The sequence below is a fragment of the Gadus morhua genome, chromosome 8 (assembly GCF_902167405.1).
Source record: "Gadus morhua chromosome 8, gadMor3.0, whole genome shotgun sequence".
Classification (NCBI taxonomy): domain Eukaryota; kingdom Metazoa; phylum Chordata; class Actinopteri; order Gadiformes; family Gadidae; genus Gadus; species Gadus morhua.
Window position 1 is genome coordinate 25550089 of NC_044055.1, and position 22715 is coordinate 25572803.

A 22715-nucleotide genomic window follows, 5' to 3' on the forward strand; every position below is an offset into this window, starting at 1 on the left:
TTTAAACAAAATCAACCACAACTACCAACAATCACAGCCCTTAAACTCTGGGCTAATATGTTGTCGCAAGTATGCAGTTAATTAGGTCACATCACATTCAATGTAAAAACGTTTTCTACTTTGTTTTGGACATGTCTCAAAATGTAGCCTAGCTAGCCCCAGGCTAACGTTACTTAGCATATATGCCTCCACTCGCTCGTCTCCTGGCGCAGCAGCACCTGCTGGGGTGTGGACCCCGGCACCAAATAGGTCTGTCAATTTTGAACATTTAACTTCCATCTCCAGAGGTTATTCAGCACCACCCGGGCGTTTTCAGCTGCCATGAGGTCCCGCCCACCCTGGTTTGTGTTGTGATTGACAGCACTGTCAGGGCTCTCTGAGCCAGTCAGCCCATGATTGATTGACAATGACAAACATAGACCAATAATATGCGTCGATGCTGGCAACACACTGCTAGCTCTCTGTAGCCCATTGGCCAGCCCAATTGGAGGGAATTTAGAGAGAGAGGAAAAAAGAAAACATAGCGGACCGGACCGGCCCACATTGGGTCAACGGCCCACCGGGACGATGCCCGGTATGCCAGATGGCCAGTCCACCCCTGTCTTTATCCAAGACTATAATAATACAACTGGTAGTAGTGAAGATACACCGAGAACAGGATCGAGCATTCCTGAGGCCTGTTTCAGGTAGCTGGTTTAACATACTCTGAGTTTAATCCTGCGCTCTGAGTTGGTTGACTCAGAGTTCTGGGTTGAAAAGCAACTCTGGGTTTTCGGTTTCAGAACAGGCGATCAGCGTTGGCTTAATCAACTCGGGGTGTGTTCACGCTGGGTTGAGGGCGTGCCTGTTGACTATAAAGAGCCAGCATCAATGGATCGCTGATAATATGATCAAACATGCACCAAAAGCGGAGATCCACTTACTTTTCCCCACGGAATTGGAAATTCTAATGAACGCCTATGCCGAGCAGTTACCCCTTTAAACAAAAAAAAAACAATACCGCCGCGGCAGCGAGAGCGCGAGAGATTGTTTGGCATGAAATAGCTGAACAAGTCAATGCCTGTGTAAAATAAATTAGTAAAATAAAATAAGAGGATAGTTTAATATCTTCCACTCATTCAATATGTATATTGTGTGTATGTGTGTGTGTCAATTTACGCAACCCCAAGTTGCCCCAAGAGGACTTGGCAGCAAATGAAGATGAAGTACAAAAATATAGTTAAAAAATGTAAACTAATGTTTAATTGAAATCAAATCAATTGTGCTGTTTTGCCTGCTCTACCTAATTTAACAGCTATTTTCAACATGTGATGGGCCTATATTTAAGCAGTAAATGTAAGTAGTACATTTCCCAGCCACCCCAACACTGCCAATAGTTAATAGGATTTAGAAATATTAGAAGGCTACACCTAGGCCAAATGCATTACATATATATATATATATATATATATATATATATATATATATATATACATGTCATCAAAATAGTGCTTACTGAATTTTAGGGTAACATTTTCCTCCATGTTAGCAAATCGAAAAAAAGCAGAGGCCCGGAAGACTGGAGGGGGTCCACCTCTGCAGCCCTCACAGAGGCTGAGGGGATGGCCCTCAGCGAACAGAGTATGCGTCCTGTGGCTGAGGGCATCCCTGGGGGGAGCTCCTCTGACCCCCCCCCCCACCCTCCAGGATAGAAATGCCTTTATAAGAGGTTGGTTATTCAAAATAATTAAATATGTACACGCAACACAGCACGTTACAAATTAGATGGGGCAATATTCTGGCTCAAGTAATCATTTCACTGTCTAATCATCTTCTTCCAGTTACTGATGGCGTCATCGCCCTAGGCTACTTGAACCAGATGCCCTCACCAACCTTCATGCAATTGTAACAATTCAAAAGATGCAAGAGGATGCTTTGGAGATCCAAATTTTGGAACATAAGTTAAAGGTGGGTGAGGTGGAAACTGGGATACTGTTCCCTGCTCTAAAAACATACCCAATATGAATGACTTTGTGCTTTCAGGAAATAAAGAAATCCTCATAAAAAGTAGATTGTCTTTATTAGAACACGGGCTGTGGTGGGACGAGTTATTTTGTTGAACAGTTTACTCAAAGGGTTTTACTTCAGTGAACATTGCATACGATTATGCTGAGCATGTGCGTGTAGAGAAGAACAGGATCTGGTTAAAAGCAGTACCAGGGACTTTTCTGCCTTGCATTCTTAAAATGAGTTTCTTGACTTGCAGCAGTTATAGGTCCGTGGTTAGTCAGCTACTCTGATCATCGGAAAGCCACAACGTTAAAGTGACTGTAGTAGCCTACAGAGCGGGTGGGATGCACGGGGCAGATCATTCTACTCATGCGTTAATTGCGTCAAAAAACTTAAACTTAAACTTCAAGCATGCCCCCGGTGCGTTTGACAGTTAACATGGGGGCTGAGAAGGTGGTCTAAATAAATGATGGATTGCGCTTAAAAAAGATAGCGCTCGTGAAGAAAATTATCAGGAAAATAAAGTATATCCAACCGGGTTCTTAATAATCGTTCCTCACGGAGATTCCTTCTGAGGATCGAAGCCTCTACGTACACAGGCTCTCGTAGAAAAGGACATGCCATTTCTAACACTTCCTTCTGTCGGAGAGCTGCCTTCAGCCTTATAGACAACAAACTCAGAGTAGGTCTAACCACCTCCCGAGCAGGTTAGGTCCACGGCGTATGTTGCCGCAGCAACTAACTCTCGGTTGCGCTGAACCTGCTACTTGAAACGGAAAATCCAGAGTTTCCACTAACTCAGAGCGAACAAACTCGGGGTTGCCTCAAAACCAGCTACCTGAAACAGGCCTCTGTTGACCTCGCTCATTACTGCCTTTAATATGGGTCTCTGTGATGGTAAGAATTTCTTTATCCAAATCATCAACGAAAGCTTTCCACATGCATACATTTAAATACATATATATACATTTACATATAAAGGCTACATATTTATACATTTACATATATGTACATATATATACATATATATATTTATACATATTTATATATATACAGACACATACATATATAATAGATATAGATACATATATTCTGTTTTTAGGTATATTAGTATATTATATTATTAATAAAAAAAAATCTTTCATTGTACAGCTCTTGTCCCGTCCCTGATCTTTATACAAGTAACTAGCAGTGCCAAGTGCCCAACCAACCAGTCTCTTGAAAGCTGTGGAGGAAATGATTAAGGAAATGGTGGGTTCAATTGATAAAAAACTAATTATCAGCTACCCTGAGCTCTGGCAGAAAGTTACTTATTTTGAGTGGCTTTAAATACCAGCAGGACTCTGGCATGAGGTCATGTACCAATACCTAATTTTGAAGATTATTATCTTTTTAATTTTCCTTCCTGAAAGAGTAAATCGGTTATTGAGGTTGAACTAGTTGAGGTCAATTTATTAAGGCTGCATCCCGTTTCTACCCCTTACCCCTTCCCCTTCCCAACCTCTCACACTTCCAGTGCTACCTGACCAACACAAGCCACTTGGTCCCTGAAGTCACTAAGGAGGTGATGGATATTGCACAGGCCATTCAGGACGTATACAACTTGCCCCGGGCCGATGGCGGGATGCTTTGTCCCAGCGTACCCACGATACATTTCAGTATCTCCAGTGCCTTTTGGAGCTTTTTACACAATGGTTAAAGAAGTCATTATTTTCATTAATGTTTGATCAACAAAAAATATTTATTCAATCATACAGTATTTTTTATATATTTTTTTACTTTTACTATATATGTGTTGGAAGATGTATAAATGTACTAGCTTTGTGTTTTGTCGTGTGTAAATGCAATTTTTCTAAATGAAATAAAATGTCAAAGCAATCTTGTGATTGGTCTTGGAACTTATTAGAAATTGACAAACACAAAAAGTCATACCATCCAACACATCTTTACCGTCTCAAACACAGACACATAAGGCACATTGCCTTCAAAAGAAGTATGCATTTGATGTACTGTGGAATATCCAATGTTCATTAAAAAAAAACAGGAAACATTTTCTAATATAGTATAGTTACTTGTTATAAATGACACTGATCAAAAATCTAAAAAAAAATAAGAGTATGCAAGCCAACACAGAGGCCAAACTTTTGTGTAGATTCCCAAGGGACCTTATGCTACGGTCAACCAGGTAATGATTTATTTAGAATATTCTCCATGCTAAAAACGTAAAGCTAATGAAATACTGCAAAAGTAATTATTCCTGTCTACACTTTTTTGGTTGTCCACAGTAGAAATATAACCCCCACTGATGATGAAAAAATATTATCTGTACCTGAATTCTTAAAAAGGATAATCTCTGCAAAAAAACTACAGACGAACTGAGTCATTAAAAAGTCCATTATAATATTTTTAACAACAGCCACTTTGAAATGGTGACCGCCATCATCCTTTACAGACCAGAACATTAATCCCACCAATAATCCCTCGCTGCATTGCTTTTTGCTACACTGTTGGTCACTCATAATACAATTTTTGAATTCAAGAAATAAATACATAAAACACAACAAGGCACTCGACTGCCTGAGTTCGTAATTTTGAATATTAAAAAATATTTTCTTTAGGTATTTTCAAAATAAAACATCTGATTAAAGGGGACCTATTATACCACCAGGTGTGAGTGTGAATAGCCAGGCAAGCCGTTTCGAAAATCTGCCCCATATGACATCACTAGTGGGCGTGTCCACCAAGATCGGTGCTGGATAGATCAGTCTACCAGCCTACCCAGTGGACTGAAGTAAAAGATGCAATATCAAAACCTTACAGCCAATAGATTTCCATTGAAAGATTCCTGATTTATTTTGTTCATTTGGTTTCCACCAAAGCATAATAAAGTCCAACAGCCCAGCCCTGAGAAAATTAGTGAAGTTGGAGTGACCTCTCCTGTAACACAGAAATACCTGTGTGCACGTCCATATTGGTACTGCAGTTTATGGTTAATGGAAAATTGTTTTTACTCAGGCTGCTTATTATGTGGTCAACTGTATGGATAAGTAGTTATTTTTTTAAGAAACGTATTGCATGCCAATATGTCATACAAAAGTGGAGCAGACCATTGGTAGTAGAAAACATGAGTACTTCAGCATTAAAACCCCCAGCAGCTGGTTGGTATAAGCTGAATAAACCCTGAGAAACTAAAGCATTCAATCCATTTTCCCTTTAAACTGAAATACATAAAAATACACTTATCGTCGTTCTTGAAGCAAAACACACTTATACCAGTGTCCATGTAAAGTTTTTGGTGTTATTCCAAAAATACACACCTCTAAGAAACAGTATTTTCTTTTGTGGCAATATGTGAACAAATTGTGACAGACACCCAAACAGCTATGAGGATGACTATAACAATGACAACTCTTCACAGCCCATTAGGAAAACCTGGTTGACCCACCCGGCGAGCCATGCTTACTGGATTTCACAGTGTTGATCCAAGCTTGGTCTAGCATTGGACTGTAGCCAGGCAATGAGGCCCTTTAAGAACACTTTGAGTAGTTGGCATCCTGGCTTGGCTATGAGTCCCCACAAGGCCCATGGAGCAGTTGATAGCCTGGCTACGAGTCCCTATAAGGCCCATAAAGCAGTCGATAGCCTGGCTTTGTGTCCCCACGAGGCCCATGGAGCAGTCAATAGCCTGGCTATGAGTCCCCGCAAGGCCTCTGGGCACTTCCGATGGCCTGGAAGACTTCTTTGTGCAGCAGCGACGGCTCAGTGAGGATGGAAGTCTTTGTCCCTAGTTGTCGAAGGGTGCTGCAAACCACTGGAATACAAAGACATATGGACATGTTGAGCCATGAGCCGAGCGTAAAGACATTATATAGGTGTAAAACTGCACACACACACACACACCAATGGGTTCCAATTGTATTCGATAACAATTAAGTCACTAATTTTTGCAAGCAATACTCTAGACAAAGCTGTAAAAAAGGTATAGGTGGATGGCTCCACTTGTACGCCCCATTGTGTTTCGAAAGCAAACATTTCATCACTCTTCATGAACAACTTCATTTGTAATACATTTTTGGTAAAAAAAAAAAAGGTCAAAATTAGTCATTCACTTCAAAATAATGTTTGTACCTCCATTCTAGGAACTCCCTTTGTTAGCTATAAACTTCTTTTGAGATAGGGATCTCTGACGTCAGGTTGCATCATGGCATCCTATCTGAGGCAGCAATGCTTAGATGTGGGTGTTACAAAATAAAAATCCCAGTGAGCATCATGTCCTGTTAGATGTTGCCGGTAATCCGAGAGAAATTGGTCTTGCAAACACATCATCGTCATGCAGGCACATGTGTGCGCACAAAAACATACCTAGTGGCCTGAGCCTCGGGGGGGTTTAGAGCGGGATACTTACTGGCTCTGAGCACAGGGAGGGAGCAATGGTGGTCCAGCCACTCTAAGGTGGTCTGACATAGCTCTGCCTCGCATGCCGTGGACACAGTGTTGTTGAAGGACTCGAACAGAGGCTTGATGATGATGCTGAACTGGAACACATTAGATAAGGATCATGACACACACACACACACACACACACACACACACACACACACACACACACACACACACACACACACACACACACACACACACACACACACACACACACACACACACACACGCTAAAGTTGACACACATTGGCCTTATGCCCAAGCAAAAAGAACAAGATGAAATACAAGGCCCCATTCCACAACGTTTGTTGTTTTGCTTCTTATCCAGGTCACTGAGTCATCTGACCTACCCAGTGCCGGGACACCCATTGGGGTATGTTACGCTCATACCAGAGTCACCAACACTGATTTGATATGAGTTGTATCTATAGCGTAGTTTTTTCTATCGAGATCTATTGTTTTTGCGTTGTCAAGGAAACATCTCGTTTACAGTTGTATTTGATCCTTGTTTTTAATGTTGGATTTGTAAGTTGCACTCCTGCAGTTAACACTTCTAATACAGAAGACTATAAAAAACAAGACCTGGGTAGGAGAAGTTTATCATTAGGGGTCCTACGAAAAACGTAGGAACCCTATTGTATTCGTTAGTAATTAGTATGATTATTTATTTTTTCCTGACACATTCGGCCATATCCCAAAAACGACGTGGCCAAAAGTTGCATAAATTGGCAGGCTTGTAGAACTTGTATTAGTTAGGGATGAAAAGGATGGTCCAGAATTAACTACCAGTGGCGTTATAATATGCACTTTCAGCACAAAATACTAAACTCGCTGATGAAAATTGCTAATCATGCACCATTCGTCATGATGAACAACCCAATTTCGACAACATTCCAATCAATTAAAGTTTATATTACTGGCAATAGTTTTTAATAAGCAACTATTCACAATCAAAATATTTGTCAAGCAATTAAAAGTGTTTTCCTCTCTAACATGAACAGGCTAGCTAGACAAATGTAGCTTTGCAACAAGAAAACTATCTGCTATGTTTACGGTGTGTAAAGCTATATGTGTTAACCAATCAGAGAATCAAGTTTTCAACAATGCTGTGGTATAAAGCTTTAAAGCATCAGCTATCTCGTCCGTTTGGAGATCATAAAGATCAATTGTATAAACTATCTAGTATGTATATGGTATGTAAAGCTGATAGTTTATATATTATATCAACTATCTAGTTGATATATTATTTCAACTATCTGGTAGGTAAAGCTCTATTATATCAACTATCTGGTAAGCATGATCAAAGCTCTATTATATCAGCTATCTGGTATGTCAAGCTGTATTATATCAACTGTTACGCAAAGCTCTATTAGATCAACTATCTAATACGTAAAGCTCTATTATATAAACTATCTGGTATGAAAAGCTCTATTATATCATCTATCTTGTACGTAAAGCTCTATTATATAAACTATCTGGTCCAAAAAGCTCTATTATATCCAGTGACGGGCCGTCAGGGCCAGCAAAGCCTTCTCTGCTGGCCTAGACACTTACAGAACAATACATTATTTTTATTTTTATAAAATATATAATTTATACCTTTTAATATATATATATTTTCATTCATTCTATCTATTTTAATAAGTTTGTTCACATAAGTGTAAAGACGTATTTATTTGTTTTTCCTTCAGTTGCGTTGCTTTCAGCGTGATCATATATATATTAGAGCCCTTATCCAATCAGATTATTTCCCTGCGCTGTCTCCGGGTAAAAAATAATCTAGCCGAGGCCTTCAGAATCCTGAGAGAATGCCCTCGCTGTTGACGCTAATGGGGACTATGTTGATTGACATGTTCTTCAACCTATCAGATTTCGAGTATGCCGAGTTGGGTGTATCCTTCTACACGTCTAGGCCTTCTAGCTGGACTTGTTGTTTGGCGCCATCAGGAGGAAAACAAAAGGAATTACAACTAGCTAGCAGCAAAATTATATAGATCATTAGGTTCGATTTTCTTTTAGATTAGATTCACTTTAATTACAAATGGATGACAGAGGAGAAGGACTGGATATTGCGGCCGATTTGTTGAATAAGTCTTTTCCGAGAAGGATTTTCTCAGAAAAGCTAGAAATCTGCTCTGACCCAGCCGGGCAAAGGATTTGTGCGGCACTTTCAATCCAGCAACTACGAGAGGTATAGTTGGCTGACAGCGTCAAGTGGTCATTGTAATCTGTATTGCGTTTTCACTCTGAGCCAGCGTCAATGATGACTGAAATAATTCACTATTTTGCTCAAGGAGTAATTACTCATGCGTCATTAGCTTACACTAATGATTCAATGCAGTTTGAAATTGGTTTGAAATAACAAACCTCATCATCACTCGAATGACTCGATGAGGTAGTATTGGATGTCATGACACAGCTTCTTGGCACATACTGCCCACCGTAGTTTTTGAACAAGTGAGCACTATTAGTTTGAATGCAATATACAATTGTACCACTAGATGGGAATAATTTTTACACTGTGTCCCTTTAATATTCTTTTGGTTTAAAAAACAACAACCTGTGTTCGTTAAAGTAACATGGGATTGTTTTGAATTGGTTCTTGTTTGGTAGTATTGAATATGTATGAATAAAATAGTATGAATTGCAAAAGTCCTCTAAATCAAGCACAGGTTCTAGGAAAGAAGCACGTACTTACAGCGTTTTTACTAAATGACGGAAGATTTTTGGCTGCATTCATGGACAGTCGGAAATTGTAGAATCTGATGAATTATTACAGGCTTTTCATATGACATGGATAGGCTACGTGCGTATTGTTGTGGTTGTTTTGGCTTAAAAAAAAAGAACATTATTCTTAAAGCCTGTTCAGTTGTCAGGTTTATATTGGGTGGTTACATCAACATGGCAATAACCCTGACGTCATTATTAAGTCATTTGAAAAGCGGTTTACTTCAGGATGATTGCATTGAAGGCCTCATGGTAAAAGTCACGGCCCGCCACTGATTACATCACCTATCTGGTCCGTAAAGCTCTATCATATCAATTATCTGGTACGTAAAGCTCTATTATATGAACAATGTGGTACATAAAGCTCTATTGTATCAATTATCTGGAACGTATATGGTACGTAAAGCTCCATTATATCAACTATCTGGTACGTAAAGCTCTATTATATAAACTATCTGGTACGTATATGGTACGCCAAGCTCTCTAATACCAGGGATGCAAATGCATGTAGGGTGAGAAGAAGAGTTAAGCAGTAATATCATAAGCAGATTATGAAGTAAAGGGCCCAAGTTCCAGGAGTTCTCACAGCATTTTATTGTATTGTAATTATAAAATGAATTTTAAGCAAAAAGTTGACTCTCAAACATAAGCTATAACTTTAAACCACACAACTAATTACATGCATTATTTCTTAAAGAAACCAGTACTCATTTAGAGCTTATTTAATGTAATTCTGCATGATGTAAACAATAAATGCCATAATGCTTTTTCCTAAAAAAGCACTATAGGGCCAAGGCCAGGGCACAACATCCAAGGATTACCTGGCCGAGATTTGATCAATTTTAAAAAGTCAAGCAGAGCAAAGATAGGAAGAGGTGAGCTTAAGCAGAGTCTAAACAAACGTGATGAGACACAAACCGGTGCATATCTCGATAATCCATTTGACCCCTCTATCTAAACATCAAAATTGCATCATAAAGCCACTAGATGGCATTAAAGGCCTTGTCTTCTGAATGAACGCAATTTACATATTTCATGTGAAACACTATCTTCATACTCAGTAAACATGACTTTAAACACCTTGTTTGATTTAAAAAATAGTGACCGGACACCGAATAATTAGTTTATGGGCGATTTAGCGATCAAACACAACTTGGCTGACAAAAGCAAAAAGGTTGAGACATAAGGGTTAACTTTGTGGGTCCTCTCGGGATAAGATGGTTAAAGGATACGATCCAGAACTTCCAGTTCTGCAGTGTGCGGCTCTTCACGTAGGCTTCAAACTCATGCACGTGGTTGAATCGACTCCTTGTCATGGAGACCCCCGTACCAGGAAGTTGCTCCTGACAACGACTGACCAATGAGACGGAAGATAATTTTTAAATGTTGACTCACTTCAGTGATTATAAATGCAGGTAATTCCATTAGAGGTTATGCATTGTACTCTGGCATGCTGTTCCACATCCTGAAGAACACAGAACCATTAATTATGTTTGAAGTACATCTGGGCACCGAGAATCAGCGGTCAGTGAACACCAGTATGTTCCTCAGCATGATGAGGTCACCTTATGGAGCCGTTGAGCTCCTCCACTTCCTCCCTCAGCCGGCGCGCCTCCTCCTGCAGCTGCTGCCTGTCCTGCTGCAGCTTGCCCAGGTGCTCCACCGTCTTCTGCAGCGTGGTGGCATTGGTGATCTGAAAGGTCAAGTAGAAATCAGCAGAATCAGATACAGAATCATTAAAGTCACTACCAACACAGACCCAAGCCATAGCTTTAACCCAGTATATTAAAGTCACTACCAACACAGAGACCGACAGCATAGTTTTAACCCAGTATATTAAAGTCACTACCAACACAGAGACCAACGGCATAGCTTTAACCCAGTATATTAAAGTCACTACCAACACAGCCCCACGCCATAGCTTTAACCCAGTATATTAAAGTCACTACCAACACAGAGACCGACGGCATAGTTTTAACCCAGTATATTAAAGTCACTACCGACACAGAGACCCACGGCATAGCTTTAACCCAGTATATTAAAGTCACAACCAACACAGAGACCGACAGCATAGCTTTAACCCAGTATATTAAAGTCACTACCAACTAGGGCTGGGCGATATATCGAATATATGCGATGTATCGCGAGATGTTCTCCAGGGGATGTATAAAATACCCCTGTCGCGAACATCGAATACAAATTGGCATGTAATCTGTTTCTTTTTGCCGCCGCCGGCATACTCAATGTGCGTTCACACCAAACGCGACGGGGCGACAAAATCCCATATAAAGTGACCGTAGACGCGTATCGGGCGAATTCTTCGCGAGGGAAAACCAGCAACAAGTTTTGATTTGTCGCGCCACACTTCGCCGTGTACAGGCTAGCGCGTTCACGAGGATTTGTGCTGCGACAAATTCGCTCGAGTTGAAATGTATTTTAATTTCTCGTGATGACAGCCAATCAGCGTTCAACAGCGTGGCCACTGAGTGACATGTGTAACGTAAACAGCCAATCAGCGTTCAACCGTCAAACTCAGTGCAGTGCAGTCCGGGGTGAACTGCAGCATGGAGGAGAAAGTGATTGTTGCCGTTTGCGACTCCCGGAGCTCGATATATAATAGTATATAATTAGAGCTGTCAAGCGATTAAAATATTTAATCGTGATTAATCGCATTAATGTCATAGTTAACTCTAATTAATCGCGATTAATCGCAAATTCTTTTTCTATGCTAAATATCCCTTGATTTTTTTGTCCCATAATTCTTCTCATTTTAATTCTCTTATCAACATGGTGAAGTGCATGCAGTCAGGCTACTGCTTCTTTGTTTTGAGCCAAAGAAAAAAAAAAAAATAATAATCTTTTTTTTTTTTTTTATAAAATATTTGCGTTAATCGCGCGATAAAAAATTTAACGCCGTTAAATTTGGTTTGCGTTAACGCCGTTAATAACGCGTTTAACTGACAGCTCTATATATAATATAATATAATTGTATAATATCACGGCTAAAAGCTCTGTGCGCCTCCGACGTCTCTCCCTCTTCCACAAAAGGTAGACATGCAATGGCACAACAAACACACTCACTCCCCCCGCCCGCTGCGAGTCCGCGAGATTCTCATGGACGCGCGTGTGTGACGTAGTCTGGACGGCGCGCTGCTGTAGGTGTTTACCTCCGACCGGCGAGTGAGAACAGCCAGAGAGAGAAAAAAGGATGGAAACTGAGGATTTGGTTTTGAAAAAGAATATCATTGGATCCCTCGTCTGGCAGTGTATATCTAATAATTATTATGCAACCAGTTAATAAATAATTAACGGTTTGAATAAATGCTGTGTTGGTAAATCTAACTTGCTGTGATCTTCCTTTTCTTATGTGCAAGTTCTAAATTGTTCCAATAAAAAAGCACTAATGAGTTTAAACAATATGTTGTTTCATGTAATCTACATGCAGACTTATATTTCAGGAACACTAGAATTATTACTGACGTAACATTATGCCAGACATGGTTGAATCGAGCATTTATGATGTGCTCTAGAGGAGAATCAAAATATATCGAGATATATATCGTGTATCGAGATATAGTAAAAAAATATCTAGATATTCATTTTGGCCCATATCGCCCAGCCCTACTACCAACACAGAGACCAACGGCATAGCTTTAACCCAGTATATTAAAGTCACACCATTAAAACATTACATATAATGCTGGGACGACGCGTCAACGTAATCGATCACGTCGACGCATAAATTACGTCGACCCGAAAAATGCGCGTCGATTAAAAAAAAGAAAAGAAAAGATGGGCGGCGCCGGAGCGCAGTTGCAACGCGAGTGGCTCCTCAGACTTTCATAAGTGCAAGGCGCCACGCACTCGTTCCTCTAAAGCATTGGTTCTCAAAGTGCGGCCCGCGGGCCAATGGCGGTGTCACACCAAAATTGTACCGGCTGCCAAATTTGTACCGGGTACGTAATCAGTTGTCCGTTGCCAGGCAGCGAACAACAGATTACGTAAGGGGTTGTCCGGTGCCAGGCAGGTTTCAGAAAACATTCCCGCTCATGTTGCCAAAGACGAAATAACATAATACAGATAACGGATCGCTAGATAACACTTTAAATTTGTATTGCATTTAATTGTTTAATCAAATTTAAATAGTAAACTGAGTGTTTAAAGTAGATAGATAGATGGGTAGATAGGTGAGCAGGCATTTACTAACTGGTAAATGTTTTATATTATTATTATTCACGTTATCCCCATAACATTTAGCTATTACTGTGTAGGGAAATAGATAAATACAATACAATACAAATATAAAGTTAGGAACGCTAATAAATGTAATATGTAAAATAAGTGTTATCTGTCTTGTCGCGCTCAATGAACGAGTTTGCGAATGTAATTGAACCTTCCCACGTCATTCGACGCGATCGTCCGTTGCCAGGCAACGTTCGACGCGATCGTCTGTTGCCAGGCAGGTTTGGAATGGATTACTTAAGGATGACGTACCCGGTACAAATTTGGCACCCGGTACAAATTTGGTGTGACAGCGGCCCGCGGAATCATTCCTGGCGCCCCGCAATGACATACATAATTATGTAAGTTATATAAAAAAATAAAAAATAAACTTTTTTTTATTTTATTATTATATCAATATTAATTTAAACAAAAATAAATGAATATAAAGAGAAAAGTCGACTCTCTAGCTTTCAATTAAATCCTTTTACATTTGTTAGTTTTAATCCGACTGTACATTACTTTGAAAGGCTGAACCTCAGTTTCGTGATTTAGACCTCACATGACCTTACTCCCAGAGGTCCACGGTGCAATGTTTTTTTTGACCACTGGGATGCTGGCGGCGTTTCCCGCCAATTTTTTTTTCAATTGGCGGCCCTCAGTCAAATTTTGGGTTCCTAAATTGGCCCTCAGTTGTCAAAACTTTGAGAACCCCTGCTCTAAAGTATGGGAATTCTTTAATGTGAAAGGAAACGATTCCGTGATACGTCGTCTTTGCAAAATGGAGATGACTTTCCATTCTAGAACCACGGCAATTCACCAGCACCTGAAGAGGCGCCACCCGGTAGCAGCTGCAGATGACCGAGCACCGTAGAATTCTACGAATGCATTACTTTGCACTTTTATTTTGGAATTTAAAGGCAATAAACATGTATTGAAATGTTAAGGAATTCATATTTTTTTCATTCAGATATGTAAATCAACATGTATAAATTGCTATTAGTCAATTAATGGGGAGATAATCGATATTCAAATCGAAATCTAATCGGACTGAAAAAATTAATCGTTAGATTAATCGATGCATCGAAAAAATAATCGCTAGATTAATCGTTTAAAAAATAATCGTTTATCCCAGCCCTAATTACATGCCATTACTCTAATGTAAGAATGAAAACTAAAGTTAAGAATTGATTTAAAATGTATTTTTCTTAAGAAACATGCATGTAAACTAAAGTCCTTGACCAACTGCAGTTGTTACAACTGAAGAACTAAAAGAGTCATCTTTGACTGTCTTAACTTAGAAAAGTACTACTACTTTTTAGTTGTTTTTTTAAGACGGTCAAAGATGGTTCTTTTAGTTAATTCTTGCATTAGAGTATAACAACAAAGGGAGAGACGTCGGAGAACCCAACGCAGTCTATTCATAATATTGTAATGACCACGGAAGAGGCAGTGAATGAAGTATTAGACAGCCATTTATTAGAAACCTAATAAACCGTTGGAACACACAAGACTGGTAACCATGGTAACCATAGCAACGACGGTAAACAAACGCCGGTAAACAAACCCCTCGAAGAGAGCTCCCAGCCCTATGGCCATCTGGATGCTCACACAGCTTTTGGCCGTGATATTATACAATCATATTATATTAATTCGCCCGATTCGCGTCTCTAAGTTGACGGGTGAACGCACAGTAAAACCGAAAAAAACATGGCTTTGGTGATCCCGAGATGGCGTTGTCTGAAATCGCGATTTCGATCAGAAAACGATAAATCGTTCAGCCCTATATTAAAGTCACTACCAATACCTATAAACCAGATCCCTGGGCTCTTTAATCACATCACACGTTTTTTTCCTATAACTGTTACACTGACGACACTCAGCTATTCCTCTCTTCCCCTCCTCTGACAACATCCTGATTGCAAATCGCATCTCAGAATGTCTGGCAGACGTCAGCACTTGGACTACTACCCATCACTTGAAGCTTAACCTCAATGAGACTGAGCTCCTCCTTTTGCCAGGGAAAGACTGCCCTCACATGGACCTACTGGTCACTGTTGAGAACATCGCTGTATATCCATCAACAACTGCCAGAAACCTTGGTGTGGTACTGGACATTTGGGCTGCACCGCGAACATCACAGCAGTGGCCCGATCCTGCAGATTGCTCTCTACAACATCCGCAGGATCCGGCCCTTCCTCAAGTTTGATGCAGCTTAGCTCCTGCTCGAGGTGCTCGTCATCTCACACCTTGTGTTAGAGACATTTTCGGTCTGATATAATGTTTTATTTATTTATTAATATTAGTGCTGTCAGTTTAACGCGTTATTAACGACGTTAACGCAAACCAATTTTAACGGCGTTCATTTTTTTATCGCGCGATTAACGCTCTTTTGGCTGGGCAAACGTTGTCGTTTTTTCCACCTGCTGTCTAGCAACAACTAGTCACGTTAGAAAAACTACAACACCATACCGGATCTAGCTACACCGGAAACAAAACAACAAGCACGCCGCACAAACTTGTTGGGGCAAGATATGGAGCGGGTGAAAAACGCCTTAAAAGTGTGTGTGTGTTTGTGGGTCACTCTGTTCGAGCCTGCACGAGTTTAATGTTGTCATTAGCTGTTACGTCTTTCTAACCAATCGCAGTTCAAGGCCCACCTGGGCTGTACCACTTCGGGATGGTCCGCTCAGTTACTCACCTCTAGACAAAATCAAATTGGTTGCGACGTTTACAGATTGTATGTGTTGCGTCTGTCGAGTGAGTGAGAGAGGTTGCGGTTGCACAGTTCAGGCTGCCGGACGGCGCTGCAAGGAACTTTTATAAACGCAATATTGTTATCCTGCAGCAATCAGCCCGACAGCCCCGAAATGTTAACGGCCCACCGGGAATTCTCCTGACTCTCCCGATTACCACTCCGCCACTGTGTGTGTGTGGGGGCGTTATTCGATAGCCTGGTAATGTGTATAGGCCTACGTACGGTAGGAATATTCATACTACCGGTAGTTTCAATAATACATTTAATAGTAATGGTCATTTAATTTCCCATCTTTGCTAAGCAAGAGTTTTGTTCGAAAGTTCAGTGACTGAAACAAATAACAGCCTGGGGTATTGAAGTTTTACGGTAGGCCTACCACTAGCTGTGTTTCCATCCCCCCGATTTTATGCGAATTTTGAAGTATCGAATCAGTAACACAAATTTGCATAAAAATCCTCTAATTCGCAAAAAAAGTTTATCCGCTCGCTACAGGTGGTTTTTAAGAAATGCAAAAGAAAGTAAATGCGCAAAATGGGAGATGGAAACACACTTTTCGAAACAGCTGTGACGTAGGGAACATTGAACACACAGGACTGACAACGTCCTTCCGATTTCCGCATAACGACCGGCCATAGCAACCATGGACACATTATAAAATATAAAATGTCATAATAATATAATATTCATAGTCATATTATATGTCATATTATATGTCATAACATATATGATAGCAGCCCTTCCGACATCAACTTGTAGCGTCAATATAAATATATTTTTAAGCGTTTGTACGTAGACATCCTATATCATATATATGTATACATGATATAGGATGTCTATGTTTGCATATCCTTTAATCATACCGTGTCCATTAATCCCTGATATATGGGCACCTAAGTAATTCCAGTCAAATCGTCTGTTCAGCCTGCAAAACGAGAGCTGGTACATTGTGGAAAATGCATTAAACTGTAATCAGAAAACACGGTTATATGCTATAGACCCTGGAGTATCTGTGGTATAAAGGCAGCAACGAATTTCGAATTATAAATATGTACAATGTATCCTTCAAATACGTCCATGGAACAGCTGGCCAATGTGAATAATAGGTACGCTGAAGAGGAAACATTTTTCCTTGCTGTCATCGAATAAAAATACATTACAGCTATTTTAGATGGAAAACAACGCAATTCCACTATAGATCAGGACCTAAGAGAGGCTGTTATCAAAAGGATACGACAAGCCCTGGAATGTGTGTAGTTTTCTGCTCCAACCACTTGATGGAAACGCACCTACATTTTTTTTTTGCAAACTTTCTAAAGATTCGCTTCACCTTTTAGATGGAAACGTGACTACTGTCATGTCACCTACCAGATGTCAAGTGGACCGGGTTGATTCACTGCGGGTCTCTCTTGATGCATGCGTTCTGTCCTTCTCAACACTCTCTGATCTCACTAAAAGGCTAGCAGCACGAAATCAAGGGATATTTATAATAGAAAAAAAATTGCGATTAATCGCGAGTTAATTACGACATTAATGAGATTAATCGCCATTAAATATTCTAATCGCTTGACAGCACTAATTAATATACAAGATGGTTTTGGCTTGGTTATTTGAGTTAATTGTTTGTTTTATCTTTTTTCATTTAGTAAAAACATATTTTGCATTTGACATGTTGGGGATACCGTATTTGAGTTAATGAAGCGCACCTGTGTGTATTTAGGAGGGGGGCCACAGGTGAATAGGTAGACGGGAAGCCGTAAAAAAATGTAACCGCTCAGTGACAGCTCTTTTGATATATGTTAGAAAAGGTTTATGTTGATCCTCATGTTTTCTTTTTGCTTTTGGTGAAATACCGCAAAGCTGACGGACGATCCCTGCCTTTTATTTTTGAATCAAAAGAGCGAGTGTGTCTCAAACCCACAACCCCGAAAGAACGTGCATATTTTTGATTACCAGCTAAATAAGTCACGACGTTTAGTTAAAATACTACGCATTGTGGAGCTTTAGTTAAAAAAGTATGCATTGTGGAGCTCAAGTTAGCAAACTACGCATTGTGGAGCATCAACTCTGCGGGACAAGCTCAAGACGGCGAGAGTTACAACTGCTTTAGAATACAGCGGAGCCGTGAGTAAACGAAGCGCTGACGATTCATGAATGGAGCGCTGGTGGTTCAAATAAAAAAAAGAAAGAAAAAAGGTTCTCTTTGTCAAACAATGGAATAAATGCCGGCATGCGCATATTGGATGTTTGATAAAACGAAGAACTATGATGTCTATGCTTTTGGAAGTTTATATGGCACGGGGAAATACGTTTTCTGCATAATGAAATCAATCAGAGGAAACAATTGTTGAACGGATATTTGGATTGAAAGAATCAAGTAAATCGGTTCCTTAACGAATTACTTCAATGAAACTGATAACCAAATAATCATGGACACGGAAAGTGAGAATCCTCACGTTGACGCCGCATGGCAGAGGAGAAATTAAAGTCACTCAGTCCATCGCGGAGAGGAAAACTTGGCGCATGCACGCGCAAAATGAACGAAATAAAGACTGCTGGTGCCTGGTGGAAATGTTGCGACGATAGATGAAGGCGTTGGAACATTTAAAACGGTCTCTGAAGGAATTTGAGGAAATTCATGCAAATATGCAAAGGTTATTATCTGATGAAATAATGGAACATGAAAGAATGAACTGGTATGAGCCAAAGATGTCTACATTCAGAAATTTTCTAAAGGATGTGGAAATGTGGAAAAAACCGGACCCTCAATGGCTCATTGGGCCACAGGATAGCAGTTCTAATGCATTAAGAACCTGAGGAAGAACAAAATGAACGACTTCTCGTTCGGCTCTCCTAGCCTTGGCAGCAGGCCTTAAAGCAAAGCATGAACTGGAAATGGAGGAGGCTCAATTAAAATCTAAAATGGAGAGAATGGTACCGGAGATAAGCCTGGCCAAATCCAATGCAAGATTGAGAGTTCTGGAAAACGGGGAGCAAATGCAAAATATTCCCAATCGTCCAGAAAGACCACATGATGGCATGAATGAATATCTGGAAAACTATGAGGGAAATCCTGACTGTGATCTTCAACCATCTCCAATTAAATTTGATGAAATTGGAGCCATGCCCAAAACCCCACTCCAGAGGATGTTAAACCAACAACCAAATGCACCAGAACGGGCGTAAGCCCTCAACAAAGCCCAAGTCCTGTGGCCCAAGTGGACCTCCAGGTATACTCACTCTTTCATACATACCCGGCACTTGAATTTCACTTGAGTTTTGCCCAATCTGATACAGTGGCAATGTTAAAACGCAGCCTGATAATTCATGAACAGGTATGAGTCACACCACTCACCTCAATTGGAGTAGAGTTGGATAAATGGCCTCAAATCTATAACGCTTTTAAGCAGACTATAGGGTTCAGATAATGCATTAGATGTAACATTGGATAGTACACTCCCATTTATGAGGTTATCTTAATTGTTATTAAACTCTGCTGTAATTTAATAACTTAATATGCCTTTTTTTTTTCATTTTTAAACAGAAATTTCCAAATCAAGAGCTCATAGTCCAGTCCAGCCACTTCTGAAACTCTAACCAAGGACACTCCAGGGCGACAGGCGCAGAAACTTTCGAGCATCATGGTACTCTATCCACGCATGGCTAGAATATTCACTGACACAAGACTCAGAATACTGTTATGCATGGAGGCATTTTGGCCTTCCACACACAGAGTCAGTGTTTACATCAGCCTTGGGATATAAAAACTGGAAAAAGGCAACATTCAGAGATGGAGGGTTTTGTGCACATACAAAAAGAGAGGGTCACACAAATTAAATGATTGCTGATTGCTTAATGATTGTAAATGTGGCTCAAACTTTAATCTATCTTGCAGAGTCCGCCTAATACCCATTGTGAAAATGATGTTTATTATTCTGTGTTTGATAGATGTTTACCGACAGAATTGAAGAAACATTGACACTGCTTACACTGAAGTCATTAGGGTTTCATTGTCATGTAACAATAGTACTGTAATGCATGTTATACTTTTTGTTGTTGTTATAATTGGGTGTCAAGCAACAAAGTTGCGAGAAAACCTATTGTGTATTTTGTATGAATTCCTACTATTATTTACCTGCCATGGGAGTCTATGGCACTCCATAGAACCGCTTGGTGAAAAGTTGCGAAATTTTGCACACCGGTTCAGGACAGCCCCATTAGCCCAACAAGCCAATTTCACGTTGCTAGCCCAACTGCTCTAGCGCCACCAACAAGTCAAAGTTGTACATGCATTGAAGTTTATAACTTTCGACCCATTCATCCAATATTCACAAACCAGGTATCATTGGATTCCTTGAACCAAGCCAAGTTCAACGCACCCTATGACGTCATTTTGAGCCATGATGGATTTTCCGCCATCTTGGTTTCTGTCCAAAACCTTCAAAATGCTACTTCTATCACACATTTTGTCCAATCCTCTCGAAATTTGGTGCACATGATCTTCAGGCCATGATTGATATAAAAATATCAAAGATGTTTCAAATTCAAAACCGTTTGGCCGCTACAGCCAATCAAATTTGGCCAATTTCTTTGCCTTTGACATATTATAACCAACTTGGTACATAGACCCAAGACCTCATCATGATGACACTCAATGAATTTGGTGAGCTTTGACCTCAAGGGGGCGCTGTTATTAATGTGTTTTAACTCCTCTCTCTTCACATGAGTATATTTCATACAAATGTTCAATGTCTGGTGATACTATCAGACCTCCCTGTATAAATAGTGAATGATTTATCACGGAAATATCCGCGACAGCCAATCTAATTAGACCGTGATGCCGCCAAACAGGAAATACGCCAATATCTCAGCAGCCCTTTGACATATCATAACTATACATAGACCCATGACATCATCATGGGGACACTCAATGAATTTGGTGATCATTGACCTCTAGGGGGCGCTATAGTTAACAAAGACGTGTTTTAACTCATCTCTCGTCACGTGAGTATATTTCACACTAATTTTCAATGTCTGGTGATACTGTCAGAACGCCCCATATAGCTAATAAAATATTTCCCATGGCAACCTCAGAAATTGGCCGCCATGTTCAAAGTTGTCACAATCAATATTACATATCCACAGGCCACAGATTATGTCCAATCATCATGAAACTTGCCAGATACATGGTTCTTGCACCATTTTTAAAGTCAAATTTAAGACTTTTTAAGACCAACAGATACATAAATTAAGACCCAAAAAATGTCTGAAAAATTATTTGATAGAAAAGGGAATTTATTGAGTCACTTATACACATCAACCGTAGCCGTAGTACTAGCAGTACTCTTGCAAAGTTATCTCGGAAGCGCGCGGACACGACGATACGCGAACACATGAACCCACCCGTGTCACCCATAGTCACCCATGTCCCGTCGCTTAGCAACCGGACACGCTGGGGTTGATATGTTACCGGACTACTGTAACTACTACGGAGTGATAACAAAGACATGAATCAGGCAATAAATCCACCGTCCTTGACAGTGGTCAAGTTTGGAGTGCGGAGTGGACCAAATGCGAACTACTGCAGCTTTCCTCAGTTAAACCCCAAACTAATTGGAATAAGTGTTTGGATGTCGATTATAGCGGACTACACCACCTCTTCTGTAGCCGAATAGAATTATTTTACGAACAGATAATTGTATTCCGATTGAGGCGTATATATGATCCTTTTCTATTCCGATTGAGCTGTTCTTCCACATCTATGCGGATCAGATGTGTCCATGTAAACACGGCTGACAGTGATTCCACACACACACACACACACACACACACACACACACAGACACACACCCCGAACTTCCTTATTCGAATATAATTTGAATATCAAAAAATAAATCAAAATTCAAACGAATATTAGGCAGCCCTTAATATTCGAACCCGTTATGCCAGGCCAAGAGGGAGAGCGTCGGAGAACCCGACGCAGTCTATTCATAATATTGTAATTACCACGGAAGAGGCATTGAATGAAGTATTGATTAGACAGCGATTTATTAGATACCTAATAAACCGTCGGAACACGCAGGACCGGTAACCATAGCAATGCCGGTAAACAAACCCCACGAAGCCCAATCCAGGTCTTACTGAAGGAATAAATAAGTCAAAATATTATTAATAAATATTCGAATATATTCGAATATTAATATTAATAAACAAACAAACTTCAAATATGATTTTTGGGCAAGGGTCAAAGACCGTCACACAATTTAATTAATTTACTGTTTGGAATACTAACATTAAAATGATCCAGCATGAACTGTGATCCATAGTACCGCGATATGACACGGCTGTCGGTGTCGTCCGTGGGCCAGTACCGTATTTTTCGGACCATAAGCCGCGCCTTTTTTCCCATTTTGCGATTCTGCGGCTTATATAACGGTGCGGCTAATCTTTGAATTTTATAGCTAACGGCCACTAGGGGGCCACCTAAATCTATGGATTTTTAAGCTGCGGGCTCCAGTGCGGCTTATATATGTAAACATCATGCAATTTAGCTGCTGCGGCTTATACTCTGGTGCGCCTTATA

The 22715-nt window shown here is 40.1% G+C and overlaps 1 protein-coding gene and 1 long non-coding RNA gene across 8 annotated transcripts in view; one reads left to right on the forward strand and one right to left on the reverse strand.

The window, feature by feature from the left end:
- The first annotated feature begins 2691 nt into the window (after positions 1-2691).
- On the forward strand, positions 2692-3628 carry LOC115548550 (uncharacterized). Its single transcript, XR_003977613.1, has 3 exons — positions 2692-2886; positions 3142-3240; positions 3506-3628. It is a non-coding gene; the product is annotated as an uncharacterized LOC115548550 (long non-coding RNA).
- Positions 3629-3711: 83 nt separating this feature from the next.
- The window catches only part of mlxip (MLX interacting protein), a 97431-nt gene continuing 78427 nt past the window's right edge, over positions 3712-22715 (reverse strand). For 6 of the 7 annotated variants that reach the window (XM_030363282.1, XM_030363281.1, XM_030363279.1 and 3 more), the window contains 4 exons: positions 10722-10849; positions 10389-10509; positions 6395-6524; positions 3712-5800 (listed from right to left, as the gene is read on the reverse strand). In XM_030363282.1, coding sequence (XP_030219142.1) covers positions 5679-5800; positions 6395-6524; positions 10389-10509; positions 10722-10849 — 501 coding nt within the window. In that variant the 3' untranslated portion in view covers positions 3712-5678. Of the gene's footprint in view, positions 5801-6394; positions 6525-9726; positions 10510-10721; positions 10850-22715 lie in introns of those variants that run through there. The other variant, XM_030363283.1, reaches the window with a different exon arrangement.